The sequence below is a fragment of the Rhineura floridana genome, chromosome 10, assembly GCF_030035675.1.
Source record: "Rhineura floridana isolate rRhiFlo1 chromosome 10, rRhiFlo1.hap2, whole genome shotgun sequence".
NCBI lineage: Eukaryota > Metazoa > Chordata > Lepidosauria > Squamata > Rhineuridae > Rhineura > Rhineura floridana.
In genome coordinates this window covers 23,856,063-23,875,175 of record NC_084489.1, presented here as the reverse complement: position 1 = coordinate 23,875,175, position 19,113 = coordinate 23,856,063, and the positions used below count along the sequence as shown (strand labels likewise).

General features: G+C 42.2%; 1 protein-coding gene across 1 annotated transcript in view; it reads left to right on the top strand.

The window, feature by feature from the left end:
- Positions 1 to 1,337: 1,337 nt before the first annotated feature.
- LOC133365517 (collagen alpha-6(VI) chain-like) overlaps positions 1,338 to 19,113 on the top strand; it is a 59,549-nt gene continuing 41,773 nt past the window's right edge. Inside the window, 6 exon segments of the mRNA XM_061587498.1 lie at positions 1,338 to 1,404; positions 3,286 to 3,903; positions 5,231 to 5,845; positions 7,863 to 8,423; positions 9,243 to 9,800; positions 12,623 to 13,198. Of these exon segments, the coding sequence (XP_061443482.1) occupies positions 1,338 to 1,404; positions 3,286 to 3,903; positions 5,231 to 5,845; positions 7,863 to 8,423; positions 9,243 to 9,800; positions 12,623 to 13,198 (2,995 nt within the window).

The window sequence follows — 19,113 nt, the reverse complement described above, 5'->3', positions numbered from 1 at the left end:
AGCAAGCTCTGCCAGCACCTCTAATTCTAAGCACGCTACATCATGTGCATAGAATAGTGATATAATTATGCAAATATCTCCGGATCAAGGCCAGAGCCCTTATTCAGCAGACAGAAATAAACTTATTTCTGGAGTTATGACAACTCTCGAGTAATTGGAAAATAACATAAACACCATGTTTTAATAATATGAAGGATTTTTCAGAAGCCCCAGTCACAGAGATGGTGCATGGATCCTTCCATGTATTGCCTTCTCCACATTAGCCTTCCTCCATGAGGTTGTGTACAGTGTGACAAACCTTAAATTGCAATATTTATTAAAAGTGAAGATTTGCTCACTGACAAAAGGACTTGAAGACCCGCCATCTATCCATATGGGATAGCACTTCTGCTCCTTCAAACATTCTGCATAGGGCAGAGGTTCTGCACCTGCATCTTGTTCTGTTGTAGTTGTTGCCATCATGGGGGGGGGGAATGTACTTGCTCAGTTGCACCTTCCTTCAGACACTTTGGCTGGAACTAGAGGTTACAGGAGCCACATAACTGCCTCCAAATGGTGCAGCATTGTTGTCATCTCCTCTTCCTCTACCCCTCTCTCAGCACCTAGTACATTTTTCATCAACCTGGTGCCCTCCAGATATTTTGGACTACATCTCCCATTAGCCCCAACATTACATGGCTGAGCTGGTTGGGCCTGATGAGAGTTGGAGTCCAACTGAAGAGGGTCATGTGGGTGAACGCAGACCTAGTACTATAAAACATGTGACACTATAGGCCTGTTCTCTCAAAGCATGATGGGAAAGTGGAGCTGTGGCAACTGGCCCAGCCCCTACATCATGTGTAGCAATTAGCTCCAGCCCCTGGTCTCTGCACAGCAGGAATGTCTGCAGAGATGGGGCCTGAAGGCTCCCTCCCTGCTGATGTTTGCTGTGTCCTGCTCCCCCTCATAGATTGGAAGAACAGATAAGGTGTCCTTCTGAAGATGTCTAATGTCAACGTGTCATGAGTTTTCCCAGCCGACTTTATTGAATGCCTCCTCTAGGGTGTGTGTGTGTAGAAACATGAAATCTGAAGGTGTTCTGGTTTCTAGCCATTATTGGGGGAGAGGAGGAGGAGATGTCAGGCTCTTGCTCCCACACCTCTCCCATAACTTCTGATCCTGTCGTTATAGGAGTCCTGACCTGAATGGAATATATAGGGATGGCCCACCATGAAGGAAGAGGAAATAGTTACTTCAGACAACAGATTCAAAGATAAACCGCAATGGCTGCATGAAAACCGATACATGAGATTTTACATTTTCCCTTCACAGCTAAAGCTTGAAAACGTGTTCAAAATATGAAGATGCTGTTAGCATTTATTCTCCTAATTACTGAGACACAAACATCTATGGCTCATAAACCAGGTACAACAATCTTTTCTTGTTTTAAAAGGATCAGGTTTGCTCATCTAGGAAACTAGAAAACCACAAAAAGTCCTTAAGTCCACGAAAAGGTATATTAGTCTGAACAACTGAAGAAAACACCGGGCAGTTCCCACATGTGGAGACATTACAGTGCCCTAAGCCCATGTTCCTTGACTGAGGGAGGGGAAAGTCCTGGGTAGAGATATGGGAGGCACACAAGAGGTTGAAATGCTCTCTCCGGGAAAGCATACCCAGAATTGAGTCTGATGTCTTTTCAGCACCAGATTTTTCAGCACCAGATTCAGCAACACTTTAAAATTTGCCCAGAGTGTTTAGATATTTTTCAGATCTGCACAGTGCTGTTTAATGCTGACATTTCTGGCTGCTCTGCTAGTTAACTTTATTCTCTTGTTTTCTCAGGTTCTAAAATGTATCCTGTTTTTGGTTTTTTGCTTGTCATTAGCCACTCTGGGAGTCCTTGACTGAACAGGAGGATATAAAATAACTGGAATGAAATACTTCCCGCAATGACTGGGCACATGTGCCAAGATGGTGGAGGGGGTGGAAAATAGGATTCTGTTATGGACAATGCACATCTCTCTGTACATGTAAGCACAGCACCTGCATGGGGAGGGATTATGCCCTTGATTAACAGCACAATTATAATGAATGCTACAGATCAGTAACATAGATGAACTACAAAAGCCCCATACAGACAGTCAAACAGAATGCAAATGCTGTGTGCATTTGTGTGTGTTTTTATTTGTGTGTGTGTTGACTCACCCTTTTTGCCCCTGCCTGCAGTATCCATGCATTGATTAGAATGTGTGCACAGGGAACTATGCATATATATTCCAGCATGCATAGACCCCGAATGTGTGTTTGCAAAAATGGAGAGTACAGCTTGTTTGTTCAGAGTTGGGATGGGATCCATTGGCCGGTGCCGCTTCAAAAGCATTCCATTGATCTAACAGATGGTATGGATTCGAGTTTGGTCTTCGTCCACTACCCACTGCTTTTACCGGTTTTATTTTTTCCTTCCAAAATATTAATATTAATATTTTGAAAGGAAATATTGATAAATGAAAGGAACTATTGATAAATGGAAGGAAATACCAATTTTAAAAAGGAAAATGGCTTCGCTGCCTTCTCTGCTATTATAGGCTTGGCTTGCTTGCTCTCCACTTGGAGCTTGGATTATTAGAGTTGAGGGTGGGAGAGAAAGAGAGAGAGAGAGCTGTGCTGATGTACTGTGCTGTGAGTAAAACCAATAAAAGAACAATATATTCAAAGGAAAATTGGAGAGGGGAAAAGTCCAGTGTTGGGAGAGAATCACTGAAGCTTGGTGCAAACAAGATTGCTCTGCAAAGACAGAGAATGTGCAGATCATTGAAAAATCCAAAGCTAAATCTGAATTCAGCAGAGTTCTCGCACACCTAGTTTAGATCCTATATTCATTGCCATGTGTACAGATAAGCTCCTATGCACATGTTCCAATGAACAGAAGGAGATCAGGGCTTGGGCAAAAGATGCAATCCTATTTTCCTCCTTCATGTACCAATTTGTACTCTGAATGACTTCAGAGAGTTATACGACAAGAGGTATAGAACTGAAGAGGATGTAAAGATGTTTGCCTCCCACATCACCCAGATAGATCTTATTATTTCATATGTTTTCTGGTCTCAGAGCCCAGAAAAACACATACAATCACAATTATCTATAAAAGTATCTTCCAGGCTGGTTAGATTGCCATGGTCAAACTTAGTTATTGCACCATTTTCTTATGTTCTGTGAGATGTGAATATTATCATTGCTCAAATACTTGAAGATGTAATGCTTCAGGATTACTTAATTCTTTTCTTTTCATTTCTCCTTTTTTAGCCCCTAAGTCTGCTGATATTGTTTTTTTGGTTGCTAGCAGTAACACATCTTCACGCCATGTCAAAATGTTTATTAGCAAAGCAATCAATAGCTTGCCACTAGGTCCTAAGGAATATCACATTGCACTTGCTCAATATAATGACCATGTGTACAGTGAATTCCAGCTAGATACCTATAAAGGGAAGAATCCAATGTTGAACCATATCAAAAATAAAGTTGTGTTCAAAGGTGGGCCCCTGAAAACTGGCAATGCTCTCCACAAGGTTCATGATATCTATTATTGGAAACCAACCCCTGAAAGTGACAAGTCCAAGATTTTGATAGTTATGACATCTCGACCATCTCATGATGATGTAGAAGAAGGTGCCAAAATGTTGCAGAAAGCTGGAGTGAAAGTCATTGCACTGGGGATGGAGGATGCTTCTTATGATGAACTAATTCTGATGGCCACGAAACAATTTCATTTCTTTTTTCCTAGACTAGAAGAACTAATTTTATTTTCTCAGAACATTTCTGGAATCATTATAGATGCCATCCATGGAGGTATTAATAACAACAACCAAGTTTTAACCAATACAACAGCTGAGAACAAAGTAAATAATGGAATAGCATTAGAAGGTAAGAAATGAAATACCGTGGAAAATATATTTATAGGGAAGATGCTGGCAGTGTTAGAAAGAACCGTGCTAAACTGATCCATCTCAAATATAATCAGGAGCCTATTCAACATACACAACATAGTCATTTAATTTGGCATCTGGCATCCACATAGTCTCCATCTGGTTATAAACATAGTCTTCATCTGGTTATAAACATACCAGTGTGTGATCATATTGGTGATCACATAGAGGTGCCTTGACTGTCTGATCCACACCATGGTCACTAGATTTTTCACAGCTTGTTTTAATACAGCTTCTTGCAGTGAAATCCTCAGAAGTAAATTGGTCATTCAAAAGTAAGCCCATTGAGTTCAAATGAGACTTATTCCCTGGCAAGTGTGTATAGGATGAGTTTGGCGCACAAAAAGAACTCAATATATTTAGCCACTTTTAGACAGTATATGATTAGTTTTAATAGAGAGATACTAGTCATTTCAGACAACCCATATTCGCAGATTTGTCCAACCCTTAAATATGAGTTTGAACTTTCCCTTCCTGTCACTTCATTGTGACAGAAAATTAAAAGAATGGTTGCCAGATAATGTGTGCTTCAAGGGATAGTGAGAAGCAAGCAAGATGTCTCTAGTTTGAGAAAACATTATTGAACCCTCCAAGTTCATGGTTGCTCACCAGTGGTGGGTGGTGGTTCTATGTCAGTGGAGCAGTGGAATTTGCTCCAGGTTTTAGGCAAAACTTTCAATAAGCTGTTCAAGGCGCTGAAACTTAACATTAAAATAGGTTCAGCAGCTTGGACAGCTCATCAAAAGTTCAGACTAGAACCTGGAGTGGATTCCGCTGCCCCACTGACATGAAGTCATCAATTGCCATTGTTGCTCCTTTATAAATATTTTAAATAAAATAAAGTTCAGTGTGTCCTTTATTGTATATAAATGCTGCTTCACAATGGGAAAATAGTAGAAAATAAAACAATAAATTATTCAATCCCACTTGTCAGCTCTGCAATCAACATCTTATGACTGCTCAAGAAAAAGATCTCATCCTGATGAACAAATCCTCTTGGCTCTAGATCAGTGATGGAGAAGCTACAGCTCTCCAGATGTTGGGCTCTAGCTCCCACCAATCTCATGGCCAATGATCAGGGATGATGAGACATTTGGAGGGCCAAAGGTTCCACATTCCTGGTCTAGATCAAAGTGCAGTGGAGAATAGGTCGTTTGGGGTGGCTGCGCATGGGTGCACCATTGATTCATGACTGCCTTTATAAAGATGCCTGAAATAGCCAAGCAATAGCCAACATTCAATTTTGCATTTCCTCTCCACTACAGCTTGCGATGGTGACTCAGTTGCTGATGTGGTGTTCATAGTGGATGCAGGTTCTTCGCAAACCAAATTTGAGAAGATTCAAACCTTTTTGGAAAAGCTGGTGTCTTCTTTGAATGTGAAGGAGAAATGCATAAGGGTTGGCTTGGTGACATTCAGCACTAAGCCCCAGGTGATATTTTTGCTGAAGATGGAAATGAATAAGACTCAAGTTCTGCAATACATACAAAGCCTTTCTCCCAAGGCAGGAAAGGCTAACACTGACTCTGCCATTCACTTTACAAGGGAGAAAGTCTTCACTGAAAGTTCAGGGAGCAGGAAGACCCAAGGGGTGGAACAAATAGCCCTTCTTATCACCCACAGGTCTTCAGAAGATGGTGTGAGTGATGCTGCCACAGTTCTCAGGAGAGCTGGGGTGACTGTGTTTGCCATTGGCATTGAAGGAGCTAATGCCACTCAGTTAGCCCGGGTAGCTACGTACCCATCACACCAATATGTCACTCACCTCAGAACATTTTCCCATTTGCCACATCAAGCTCTGTTATTTCACAAGAAGATTGTGAATCAGATACAGCAAAAGCTTTACATGGACACCAAAAGAGCAGAACTTCTCAAGAGAGGTAACTTGTCAATTGATGCTGTTTTTGGCCTCTCCTTTAGAAGAGTTATTCAGCACTTCCTCAGCAACAGCAAGAAGAACATATCCAGGAGTGTGGCAGATGATTGTTTGAATCTCAAAAACAGTGTGATGATGGTAAACTCACCCTTGAAAGAGTTTGAAGGGGGAAATATTCTTGAAAAAAGAGTTGTGATGCTCAAGAGGCTTTTGGCCAGTTGTGCAGCACCTTTGCCAATTTTCCTCTTGTTTCTGTCTGATGGACCAGAACCACTCTCTTGTTTCTGGGGAATTCCACTCTTCGCCCAATCTAAGTTCCACCTCTCTTCTTCTTTTTTTTTTACCTTGAAGAAGTCCAGGATTTATAAACTTCCATTTAGCCCTATCTTCCACTTGCCCATGAGAGTCGTCTGTGTGACATACGCTGTCCTGCCACTATACCCTGAGGATCCACAGACACCGCTATGATTACTTGTGAATATTCTTGAAATTACAAAGAAGAGAGCCATTGGAAGTGGAACGTATGTTCTGATAACAGTGGCTCTCTCCTTCCATTTACTAATGTGGGGGGAAAATCACACTTGTTAAGATTTTATTGGCCCCATCAGGAAAACCTCCCAGGTATGTGCTAAGCTTGTGCTCTCCCATACACCTCTTAACTAGAGAGCAGGAGGGTTTTGCTGCTTGTAATAGCTGTCAAGGCAGGATGGGAGCAAGAAGGAAGGAGAATTTGGCCTTAGCCCAAGTGAGCATCCCATCCCCATGAGGATACTCATATATCATGCTGATCACATTAACTAAGAGGAGAGAGAAAAGGGTACCCTGACAAAAAGAAAGTGCTTCTTTTTCCTGCTCCCATGTCATGTAACAACAGAGTACCATTGGCTCAAGACACTTGAGGGCCATTTCACACGTTATGTGAAACCTGGGTTTCCTCTCAAGTGCAGACTCAACAGGGAGCTGAGGCCAACCCTGGCTCCTTGGCAAGTGTACTTTATGATCCATGATTTTGCAAATGCATGTTTGCGGCATTCACACATTATATTTTAGGTGTAAACCTTGAAAAGCTTAGGTGTACACCTAAATAGTATAATGTATGATGTAGTCTTTAATGAAATGCATTCTTCTTTCTGCAAAGTAGCTCTAAGAGCCTGCATATCCCTCTGGGAAAACTCACATGTTCCAATATGATATTCCTTTAATGGCTAACACAGTTGTGACTACTTTCCCCCAAACTGTGATGCTCATGTCTGCAGTTGCCTCCCTGTTGTGTAAGGATGGGGAAAGAAATTCAGTTCAGTTCATATTGAAACACAAACCTACCTAATGAGCATTTCTCAAAAAAATACACAAGCTGAAATGTGACCATCCTTTGAAATTCACACACCTCCAAATTTTGCAGTGCAGTTGCCCAGTCAAGTAATGTGCACAAAAATGCATATACTAGGGCAAAGTGTGTATAAAAATTGCATATGGTAGTGAATATAACATGCAAAAATGTGTTATATTAGCAAAAACCACTTGCAAAAACATATTAGGCAAAATTGCATACAAACGTATGTGTGTGTGTACTGCCTTCAAGTCGATCCCGACTTATGGCGACCCTATGAATAGGGTTTTCATGGTAAGCGGTATTCAGAGGGGGTTTACTACTGCCTTCCTCTGAGGCTGAGAGGCAGTGACTGGCTCAAGGTCACCCAGTGAGCTTCATGGCTATGTGGGGATTCGAACTCTGGTCTCCCAGGTCATAGTCCAGCACCTTAACCACTACACCACACTGGCTGTTAGTAGAAATTCACACTAAAACACTGATGAATTTTCATAAGGACTTTTTAGGGGGGGTGGAAATGTAAACTGATGTGGAACTGTGAAAAACTGAATGTAAGATTATAAAAATGAGAAGCAGAGAGAAGCTGAAATTAAAGAATTCACCCACCCCTAGAGTTTGAAAAACAAACAGGGCGAATGCATTGTTGAACTGGTTAAATATATCACCCTGTATAAAATTCTCTTCCCCATAGGTTGTGTGGTTACAGAAGAAGCTGACATTTATTTCCTCATTGATGGTTCTTCGTACCTCGATTATTTTGACTTTATGGATCTGAAATTGTTTTTGAAAGAAGTGGTTAAATTTTTTACAACAGGACCAAATAAGGTTCGCTTTGGAGTTGTGCAATACGCAGAAATAAACGAACTGGAATTCGGACTTGAAGAATATAGCAAAACAAGTGATATATTGAAAGCCATCGATAACATCCGCCAGTTAGGTGGGAGCCCTCACACTGGAGCAGCTTTGACATTCATTCAACCTTTGTTAACAAGGCCACACGGTCAGCATTCCAGAAGGGTGCCCTGCCATCTGATAGTGTTAACGCACCGGAAGTCAGAGGACCATGTTGAGGGAGCTGCCAAGAGATTAAGAGATGAGATGGTCAACATTTATGTCATTGGTGTCAGACATTCTAATGAGTCACAGATTTATCAGATGGCGGAGTCACAGGACAGAGTTTATTCTGTGAACGATTTTGCTTCACTGAAGCATATAAAGAACGATGTTGTTTGAGAGATCTGTGCTGTAGAAGGTAAGATGGATAATCTTCTTATGTTTTATTTTCACACTTTAGGGGAGAGAGTCTGCCTTTAAACAGCCAAAATGATTAGGAGGTATTGGCAGGCTTGAAGAAATCTTGAGATTTACAGAGGTATAATAAATCTTTAGGGGGAAAACCCTAAGGGAGAGAGAAAAACCCAAACCAGCCCCATAAAAATTCCATGTCATGGAATGCTGCAAGATTTCCAGGTGAATCAAAGAGAGGCTGTTATCTTGTTTCAGTTTTAAAAAAGATTGGGGCCCAGATGAAGTGTAAAATACTTTTTGTTAAATAGCTGATGGATAGGTAATACAGTGTAGCTTTGATTAGATTTGGGATGCCAGCATATAGAGGGTGTGAATACTCTGTTGTCCATTTCCATAAAGTTTAAGTAGGAACTTCAAGTGTGTTTCGTCTGAGATTTTAAGATCCTTATTAGCATACTTTCCTAGTTGAAAAGTATTTTATTTATTTATTTTTATACTCCACTTTTCTTCCAAAGAGTCAAGATGGTGCACAAAACGCCTTTCCATTTTGTCCTCACAAAAACCCTGTCAGGTAGGTTAGACTGAGAGCCGCTGGCTGGCTCAAGGTCACCCAGTGAGCTTCATGGCTGAGTGGGATTTAACAAAATGGTGGTGGAATAGTGCTGTCTGGTAGCATACTCCACTTTTCAACTAAACATCACTGTATTTCTCTTTGGCTTCTGTTTCATAATGTTCTTTTTTGTTGTGGTTATCTCTTAGTCATTTTCTTTTTAATGTCCACTGTGTTCCTTACTTGTATATACATATTTTCTTCTCCTAACAGCCTGCAAAGAAAAGAAAGCTGACATTCTGTTTCTGGTGGAGAGCTCTGGTAGGATAGGCCCTGAGAACTTTGCGAAAATGAAGGCCTTCATGATTGAACTGGTGAACAAATCTGACATTGGTCCAGACAGAGTGCACATTGGCATTGTCCAGTTCAGTGGCAGAAACCAAGAAGAGTTCCGGCTCAACCAGTACTCATCAAAAAGAGACATCATTAATGCTATTAGGAGAATGTCTCTTATGGGACAGAACCCACTTACTGGGGGAGCACTGCAATTTGTGTTCAATTATTTCAAGCCTGCCAAAGGGGCACGGGCCTATGTCAAGAAAATTCTTATCCTGATCACAGATGGGGAAGGGCAAGATGAAGTGAAAGACCCTGCAGAAGCTTTAAGAGAGGAAAGCATCATTATCTATTCGCTGGGGACGTTTCATGCAAATAAAATGCAGCTGACAGAGATAAGTGGGAAGCCTGAGATGGTGTTTTTTGTGGAGGGCTTTGATGTTCTGAAGCACTTAGAAAGTGAGATTCTCTTTGGAATATGTAGTCCTTATGATGGTGAGTACACAGCTGTATATTGCATGGTTTCAGACTGCAGTCTTTCAGGTTTGTTGTCATGGAATCTCGTGGGGCAGAAAGAGCACATAAGTACCTTTGAAGAAGGTTTTGCTGGCTTCTGAGTCAGAAGGGAGGAGTCCCTATAGCACAGAGCCTCTATGAACTCTGCTCACCTTGTAGTCCAATGCACTGAAGAAAAGCTCCTCCTGAATAGTTTGCCTTGTTCTCCTAGTTCCTTCTCTGTTTTTCTTCCTGTCCTTCTAGTCTGCATTTAAAGGCAAATCTACATAATTTGCACTCTTTGAAATAGTATGAGAACCGAAACACAGCCATCCTTTGAAATGGTCACTTTTCAGAATTTTGGAGTACAGAATTCCAGTCCAGTAATGTGTACAAAATGCATATGCTGGGGTAAAGTGTGCATAAAAATGCATTGATTAGTGAAAATTCTTCGCTTTGCAAAACATGTGTAGAAATTGCATGCAAAAATGTGTGTATTAGAACAAATTTGTACTAAAGTGTTGGTGAATTTTCATAAGAACTTTTTTTAAAAAAAATAACAAACGGATGTGGAAATATGGAGAGCTGAACCTAAAATTGGAAAAGTGAGAAACAGAGAAAACAGAATTGACAGATTTCACCCATTCCCTTCCTCCTAGAGCTTTGTATTGGTGTTATTGCCAAAGGAGATGAAAGTGAATGAACAGATCACCCTAGGGCAGCCTTTCCCAACCAGTGTGCCTCCAGATGTTGTTGGACCACAACTCCCATCACCCTCAGCCAGCATTGCCAATGGCCAGGAAAGATGGGAATTGTACTCCAGCAACATCTGGAGGCACACTGGTTGGGAAAGGCTGCCCTAGGGGTTCATGGAACCTCCTTGCTTGTTCATCCCCTTGCACACGTGGAAGGATGAGAGCTGCTATCAACCCTAACCCACCTATTATAGCACTGCAAGCCTTTGTGGAACAGTGCTTGTAGCTAATTTATTTCCCCTCCCAGTTCTTTGGATCCAGCCTCTTACTGTTGTAGATAAAGCTGTCTTGTTAAATCAAAACACATGGTGTGGAAGATATGGCTTATGCTGTAAGGTCTTGTTTGAGAGATGTAAATATAGCTGCATGTAAGTGAGAATCAGGAATGTGTTGGAAGACTGAGCGTCTTTGATAAGGCCCAGCTGATAAACGTAGACAAGGTGTAAGTATTTCAGTGGGTTATTGGCCCAGCTAGGGGAAATGTTTAGCTCAAAAGAAACTTGCTATTTCTAGGCTTTGACAAGTCATTGGCTCACATTAAAATGTTGGTTCAAAAGTGTGTTCCTATAAATTTCAGTGACCAACATAATAATATGGGAATAATTTATACCCATATCTATTCAGTGTTCAGGCTTAAGGAGGCCAAACCAATGCCAAATCCTAGTTGTATCTATATTTTACCATGCAAATAGACATAGGGATGGATTTTTTTCCAATATTTTTTTTGTTTGCTTGTAATGGGACTTACATATGGGAACACTCCTGTGAATTCAAATTGTAACATGGAAGCCTACCTATACTGCCAGATAACAAGCTGGCTCAAGTTTTATAGAAGTGTTGAGGGTCACTTTCATAATGGACTAAGGGCAGCATCAACAGCCCTCCTGGACTTGGCTTCACCTTCCTACAATCTAATGTAGCCTTCTGCTCTAGTGACTGGATCTCTCTTAATCCCAGTTTGTCTCCTCTTCAATCTATCATGCCTCATCACATCCTAAAACATACATATCCTTCATTGCAAGCATTTTGGTGACTGTAGTTAGGGATGGGGAGAAATTCAATTCAGTTTTCATTTAAGGATGAATCTATCAAATTTGTACTTTTCAAAACAATATGAGAACCAAAACATAGCCATCCTTTGAAATTTGTATTGATCCAAATTTTGTGATGCTATTATCCAACCAAGCAATGTTTACAAAAATGCATACATTAAGGGAAACTGCACAAAATGAATATATTAGTCAAAATAACATACCAAAATGCATTATATTAGGAGACATTGCTTGCATATATGTGTAGATTAGGCAAAACTGCATACAAAATGTGCTTACTAAGAGAAATTGCACTAAAATGCTGAAGGATGTTCATGAAAATGGTTTTAACTAAAATTCGCAAATTGCTGCAGAAACGGGGAGAACTGAATTTAAGACTGGAAAAATGTGAAACTGAGAGAACTGAAATTTACACCCATCTTTCCACCCCTAACTGCAATTGATTAACAAATTAGGTATCTTAATAAATGACTCGCCCTTTAATGATACTCAGAATTTACCACTTTAGGCAGGCGTCCCAATGTACTCCATGATAGTGCTGGCATAAGACGTACACGTTCACACATTCATAGCTTTAAATTGTGTGACCAAAAATAGCAGGTTCAGTGAAGATCTCAAATATTGGAGTAACATAAATCCTGACAACACAGCTCTACTTATATCCTTTGGGGAGGGCTGGGCATATATCTGTATATCCAGGGCTTAGCATGTATTTGCTGAGACAATAAATCGAGTATTAACATTTGAGAAGCTTTCTTTAGTCATGCTCAGCTGAATTTAGTTTGACATCGCTATTGATGTAATGGATTCCAGATGAACTTGGGGCAGCCTAGTCAAGCATTAGTGTTACTGGCTTTATCCTTTTAAGATTTTCTTTTGAAAATGTGTTCGAGGCACACTTAAGGAGCCTTTTTTTCTCCCCCTCCCCAAATGATCCTAACCTCACAAGCTTTGCTATTATGAAGATGTATTTTGGACATGCATTTGTGACCTATTCTTACTATTATTCTTTCAGAGTGCCGAAGGATTGAACGCTTAGATATTGTTTTCGTCGTTGATGGCTCTGGAAGCATAGATCCCAAAGAATATGACATTATGAAGGACTTCATGATTACCTTGGTGAAAAAATCTGATGTTAGGCATGACCAAGTTCAATATGGAGCTGTCAAATATTCTGCCGAGCCAGAAACATTTTTCTTTCTGAACACCTACAGTACAAAATCTGCAATCATTAAGGCTATCCAGAATGATAAACCTATTGGGGAAACGACATACACAGCCAAGGCATTGCGACACTCAGAAGGTCTTTTCTCCGAGGAGCATGGCAGCCGAAAGCACCGGGGTGTCCCCCAAGTCCTTATAGTGATAACCGATGGGGACTCCCACAATACAGCAGAGCTTGATGAAGTGTCCAGGCGGCTCAGGGCCCATGGCATTGTCATCTATGCCACTGGGATAGAAAGAGCCAAGCCTAGTGAGCTCCTGACCATAGTAGGAGCGGAAGACAAATATTTCTACGTAAACACATTTGAAGGACTGAAAAAACTGTATCCCCAAATATCTGACAATATATGCGGTATTTCAAAACCAGGTAGGTGGATATTGTGTGTGTGTATGTAATTATTATATCCCATATTTCCTTCAAGGAGCTCAAGGCAGCATACATGATTCTCCCCCTATTTATTCTATCTTCACAACAACCTTGTGAGATAGGTTAAGCTGGCAAGACAGTGACTGGCCGAAGATCATACAGTAAGCTTCATGGCTGAGTGGATATTTGAATTTTGGTCTCCCAGGCCCTAGTCCAGCATTCTAACCACTATGCTGCACTGGCCAAAGCATTTCATTTTAAATTAAAGTAACACCCCTCCCCAAAAGTCATATAAAAACACATCCTTTTTTGTTTTCAAAGGATGATCCACAAACTACTAAAGGTGGTGTACAGATTCAGCTAAATCCAGATATTCCAATTTACAGTATAATCCTATAAATTGCAGCTGATCCTGGTTCTTATTAATGTAGTGCTGGATGTTATGCATTTTACATTTTTTACAGTTTCAATTGTTTTATGTACCATAGTTTATTTTGCCAAGACTTTTTTATTGTATTAAGCAACTGATTAATGAAATAAATAATAAAATAATAATAATATACATGCTTACTCAAAAGTAAATCTCCCTTTGTTCAGTGGGGATATGTGTGTGTGTACCTATGTAAAACTGAATAGAATTACAGGCTAAAACACAATTCGGTTTTGTGCTACTAGTATTTTCCACTTAGTTGTATGCCAAAAAGATAAGGTGATACCCAATGTTAGTTATACTCACAGTAGGCCCATTGAAATAAATGCACTTAAGTTAAATACATTGGTTTCAAATAATCTACTCTGAGTATGACTTAGTGGGATAGCAGCCACACTATGCTTCCTATTCTTCACGCATGGTATTTTTTCAGGATTACATTGACAGTTGCGTTGAAACACTTGCACATCATCTGACAGTGGAGCCCTATGTTTAATCAAGACAAATGCATTCACCCCTTCCTCTAATCATAGTACATGCAAAGAATCTGAGCCAGAAACTCCCGGGGGGAATCACATATCTCCCTGAGGGCATCAAGTGCACCTCCATAGGGACTGGAAGCTTCCTTCAAAATTAAGGCAATGCAGCAAAATAGACATTGGAAAAGGAACTTTAAAAACAGTAATATCATAGCTAATGTGTAATACATTATTCTCCAACATTAATTTCCCCCTTCATATTCTCTTTTCTTTTCTTGAGATGTTATCATCTACAACTATAATATATTTCATTGCCCCCACACAAAGAAGACTCGTGACACCAAACTGGTATAATGTTATATTTATTAAAATATAACATCCTAAATCCAATACAATACAGCCAATTATTCAAATCTATATCTTTTCGGGCAGGTGAGGCTAAACCTAACAACGAGGGATTACACCCTCACCTTCTTAAGGCATCACTTCTCATCATCACGTGACTCCATAGTCAAGGACGTGGGTGAATTCCTCCCTCCTTGCTCCTGGAGCCAGCTGTGTGGTTCCAACCCCCACACCATGGCCCCGCCGTACAGGCGTTCACCATGATGCGCAAGCAGGTCCCACAAGGACACAACACAGATCCCCACCGGACACAAAGCCCTGATGGTTCCCTAGGAAGTGCCCCTTTTTCATGATGCCTTAACCACCTAATTTTAACCCCCATATAACTCACCTGCCCGAATTCTATGCCACAAGAGGGGATCAGCTTAAGCTTGGTCCCCTCCACCCAATGAGGATAACAATCCCCTTAATCCCCCCATAAGATCCTCCAAAAACAGGTCACACCCTTGCTCAGAAAGATGAACACGATCATCTCGAAATAGATGTGGGGCATGGAACCTAATCCTATCATGAGAAATAACTGCCCCACCAAGAGACAAAACTAAATCCCTAACCTTCCTATTGACCCATTTCCTAGCTCTATCTATCTTATTGGGGTGAACAGCACCCCTCCAAACCCTTCTCACAAGCATTTCAGACCATACAAGCAGAAGATGGGGATATGATCTAATAAGCCACGTGAGATCACGCGTAACTTTTAGCAGCAAATCCAACCCAGGACGCTGCACCAAATCATTTTCACCCAAATGAATTAACAATATGTGCAGCCTGTCAGCCAATGACATGATCCGGCACACAGCAGGCAGCAACGCATCCCATAACATGCCCCTCCAGGCTTCCCACTGAATCGTAGCTGTGGCAGAAAGCTGCAGCTGTGTTCCATAAACAGACGAGGATGCCCTCCGATGAGCCCAAAACACAATTGAGTGGCCACACAAGACGATCCTGACGGGAATTGGGATGTTTGTCAAACCTACAGGAAACAAAAACAAGTCATCTGTTAAAACCTGACATAAGACTTAAATGCATCGGAACGCCACTTTCCGATCGCCTGTATCTCGCTGATACTCATGCCCACAAGGGCCGCAGCTGTAACTGCACCAATCCGGAAAGAATGCAGCCCATAGACTCCAGCATCGCGACCACTGGCCAACAAGGCCCACCGAACAACGGCCCAAAATTGAAATTGAGTCAGGGCAGTACCATCCATATGTATGAACAAATAACGCTGGCCCGCTGGCCAAATGGATAAGAATTGTCGCATTGCAGACACAGGGCACAATACCTGGACCTGGCGACTTCGTAAAAGCACGAATACTGCCATGGCCCTTTGATCGGTCTTAGAGACCCGCAGTGAAAACCTCACTATATCTGCACCGAATGTGCAATCGCCAAAGCATAAGGCTCGATAAGTCACATCGCACTTAGAAGGGGGCAATACGCTAGGGCGAAAAGCACCATAAAACATCGTCAGAGTTACTGCGGCGAACAGGTGCGACTCATACTGAGATGAGCATAAAGAATTAAATAGTGCCAGGATCTGGAGGAGGACATCGGGCGTGATTGGTCTCCTCCGGCCAGCGGACCTGGGAGCGGAACGCGACCAACCCACAAGGACCTATCTGACCCTAAAATCTACAGAATGATCCGGCAGCCCCCTTTCCTTGGAAATAAAGGCTAGTGCCGAGAGGTGACCAGCGATAGTAGAAACAGAATTATTGTGCCCTTTTAAATGTGTCATAAACTGCAATAAATGCTCCACAGGAATAGGCCACTCCAAAGGCAGCTCCGTGCCTATACGGAAAGTCTGGAACTTAGCAAATGAACGCTCATACGCATTTTGAGTACTGGGAGCCAGAGCGGCAGCAATCACAACCCCAACTTCTAGTTGCCAAGGTTCCACAGGAAAGGTGGGATTGGTACAGGATCCAGAGCCGCTCCAGGTGCAAGCTCCCGAAAGCGCGCCATCTGTAAGCGTGAAAGTGCATCAGCTACTGTATTCTGCAAACCTGGAACATGTCTGGCCAGGAATAAAATATTAAAGCGCAAGCATTGCAACACAAAAGCGCGCACCAAGCGCATGACATGAGGAGACTTAGAAGTTTGGGCATTAATCACGCTAACTGTGGAAATATTATCGCACCAGAAGTGCACTGTGCGGTTTGTAAATGCCTTTGGCCAGATACGAACAGCGACCACAAATGGAAAAAATTCCAAAAATGTCAAATCGGAAGTAATTCCGATATCTCGCCAACTGTCAGGCCATCGCTCAGCACACCACTGGGCTCTAAAGATGACCCCAAAGCCAATGCATCCGGCAGCATCAGAATGCACCGGTAATTTCGCTTCTAAGATTAATTCCTCCCTCCAAAAGGAAAGGCGATTGAAATCCTTCAGGAATGCAAGCCACATGTACAAATCCTCTCTCATCCCTGATGTGATCCTTATGAAATGGAAGCGAGAGTGAACTCCCTTCATGGCGTCACATAAACGCCTGAGGAACGCACGACCAGGGGAAATAACTTTGGAAGCAAAAACTAAGTGGCCACAAGTTCCTGTAACCGGGCCAGTGTGATCTTTTTCAACCCTATTACTAAACAGAGCAGTTGGCGCAGTACTACGAACTTCTCAAGCGGCAAACGTGAGGACTGAGTCACAGTATCTAACTAAATCCCTAAGATAATAAGGGAAGTAGTAGGGCCCTCTGACTTTTCGGGAGCTAACGGAACTCCCAATTTGTCAGTTAAAGTGTCAAAAGATTGCATCAAATGAAGGCTATGAAAAGACACGGCCGGTCCCACAAATAAAAAAAAATTATCAAGATAATGAGCAGAAAAGGAGGACGATACTTTCCTCCTCAATGCCCATTCTAGAAATGTGCTAAATGCTTCAAAAGCAGTGCACGACACAGAACAGCCCATTGGCATAGCTCTGTCAATGTAAAACTGATCTTGAAATTTAAAACCAAGCAAATCCCCATCCTCAGGGTGTACTGGCAAAAGGCGAAAAGCAGATTTTATATCACACTTTGCCATTAAAGCACCCCTTCCAGCTTTTCTAACTACTCTAACCGCCTCATCAAAAGAAGTATATCTAACTGATGCAAATAATGGGGAAATGCCATCATTGACAGAGGCCCCTTTTGGGAATGACAAATTATGAATCAGGCGATATTCTCCAGCCTGCTTCTTAGGGATAATACCTAAAGGGGAAATCCTCAAATTTTCCAAAGGAGGAAAACGGAAGGGGCCTGATATCCGATCAGCAAGTATCTCCTCATGAAGCTTGGCCAAAACTACAGGCGCTAAATTACTATAAGAGGGCTGATTGACTAGCGATGTAGCAATCCTAGGACCCTCATAAGGGATACGAAAACCATCCATAAAACCCTGGAGTATAAAACTAGCAGCCTGCCGATTGGGATAATGCTGTAACAGCTTCGCCAAAGGAGTCAGCTTGATCGGGCTACTGGCCTTGCGACGTACAGCCGCTATTGCCAGACCGCGTTTTGGCTGTGGGTACTCCCCTGTACCCTGTGGAGCCGTACGTGCCCTCTGGCAAGAGGAACTAGAGTGGTTGCCTCAGCACAGTGCACAAACATGTCGGAACCTACAGGGACGTCTAGAGCATCGGCCATTGCTATTAAATGTCCAGCAGACTTGTTGGGATTGAACCCACTGCCCGCCTTGGCTGTAGCCAGAGGCGGAAGTCTGCGCACGTGCCAATAAATGCCCACTATTGGCCCTATCTCCAAGAGAGGGCCTGGCGGAGGTCATAGAACGTAGCCACAGTCCAGTATGTTCAATGTCCCAATGAAGGGTGGGTCTAATGCTGCTCTTTGTCTAAAATGCTGATCATACCTAAGCCAAGTGGTTCCAGAGAATTCTCAGAAGGCCCGATGCACTATATCCTGATATTTTATCATGGATAAAGCCCTAGACGGATAAGCCTGTGTCATAACACCCATATAAATCGTATAGGCGTTCAACCAATTAGGCCACACCCTATCCACCTTCCTTTTGATCACTGCCTCACGCTCTTTCCCTTCCTGACCGTCCTTAGGCTTAGCCTCGTGCTCACGAAACAGGAGAGTAAGCAAGTCAATATACTCTCCCCTCCAAATTTTTTCTTTTGTTCGTATCGCCTTGAGGATAAACCCCATATGGAAGGGACAAAGAAGCAGGTGATTGAGAAGAGGAAATTGAAGGCGGCTGCCAAGGACTCACTGCAGCCGCCGGCCAAGGAAGCTGTGGGTGCTGGGGTACCAACACCCCTCCCATAAACACTACTGGGTGGGCAGCTGCTCCCAACGAAGGAGAATCAGCTGTTTGTATATCCCTGTTAAGGGCAGTGGAATCCTGTGGATGTGTATTGAGAGCTTGTGAGTGCATGATTTGCTCACCTGTATACGCCGAAGGAGAGGCAATCACAGAAGGTGCTGCAAACCCAGAAACCATTGGAGTAAACGCTGCAGCATCATGCGGAACTGGCTGCTGACTTCGCATATGCCCGGCAGCTGACAGAACTGAAGGTGTGACAGCAGAAATAGGTGCTTGATCAGCTGGTAAACACGTAGTATGCGTACGGATTGCTGGCTCCTC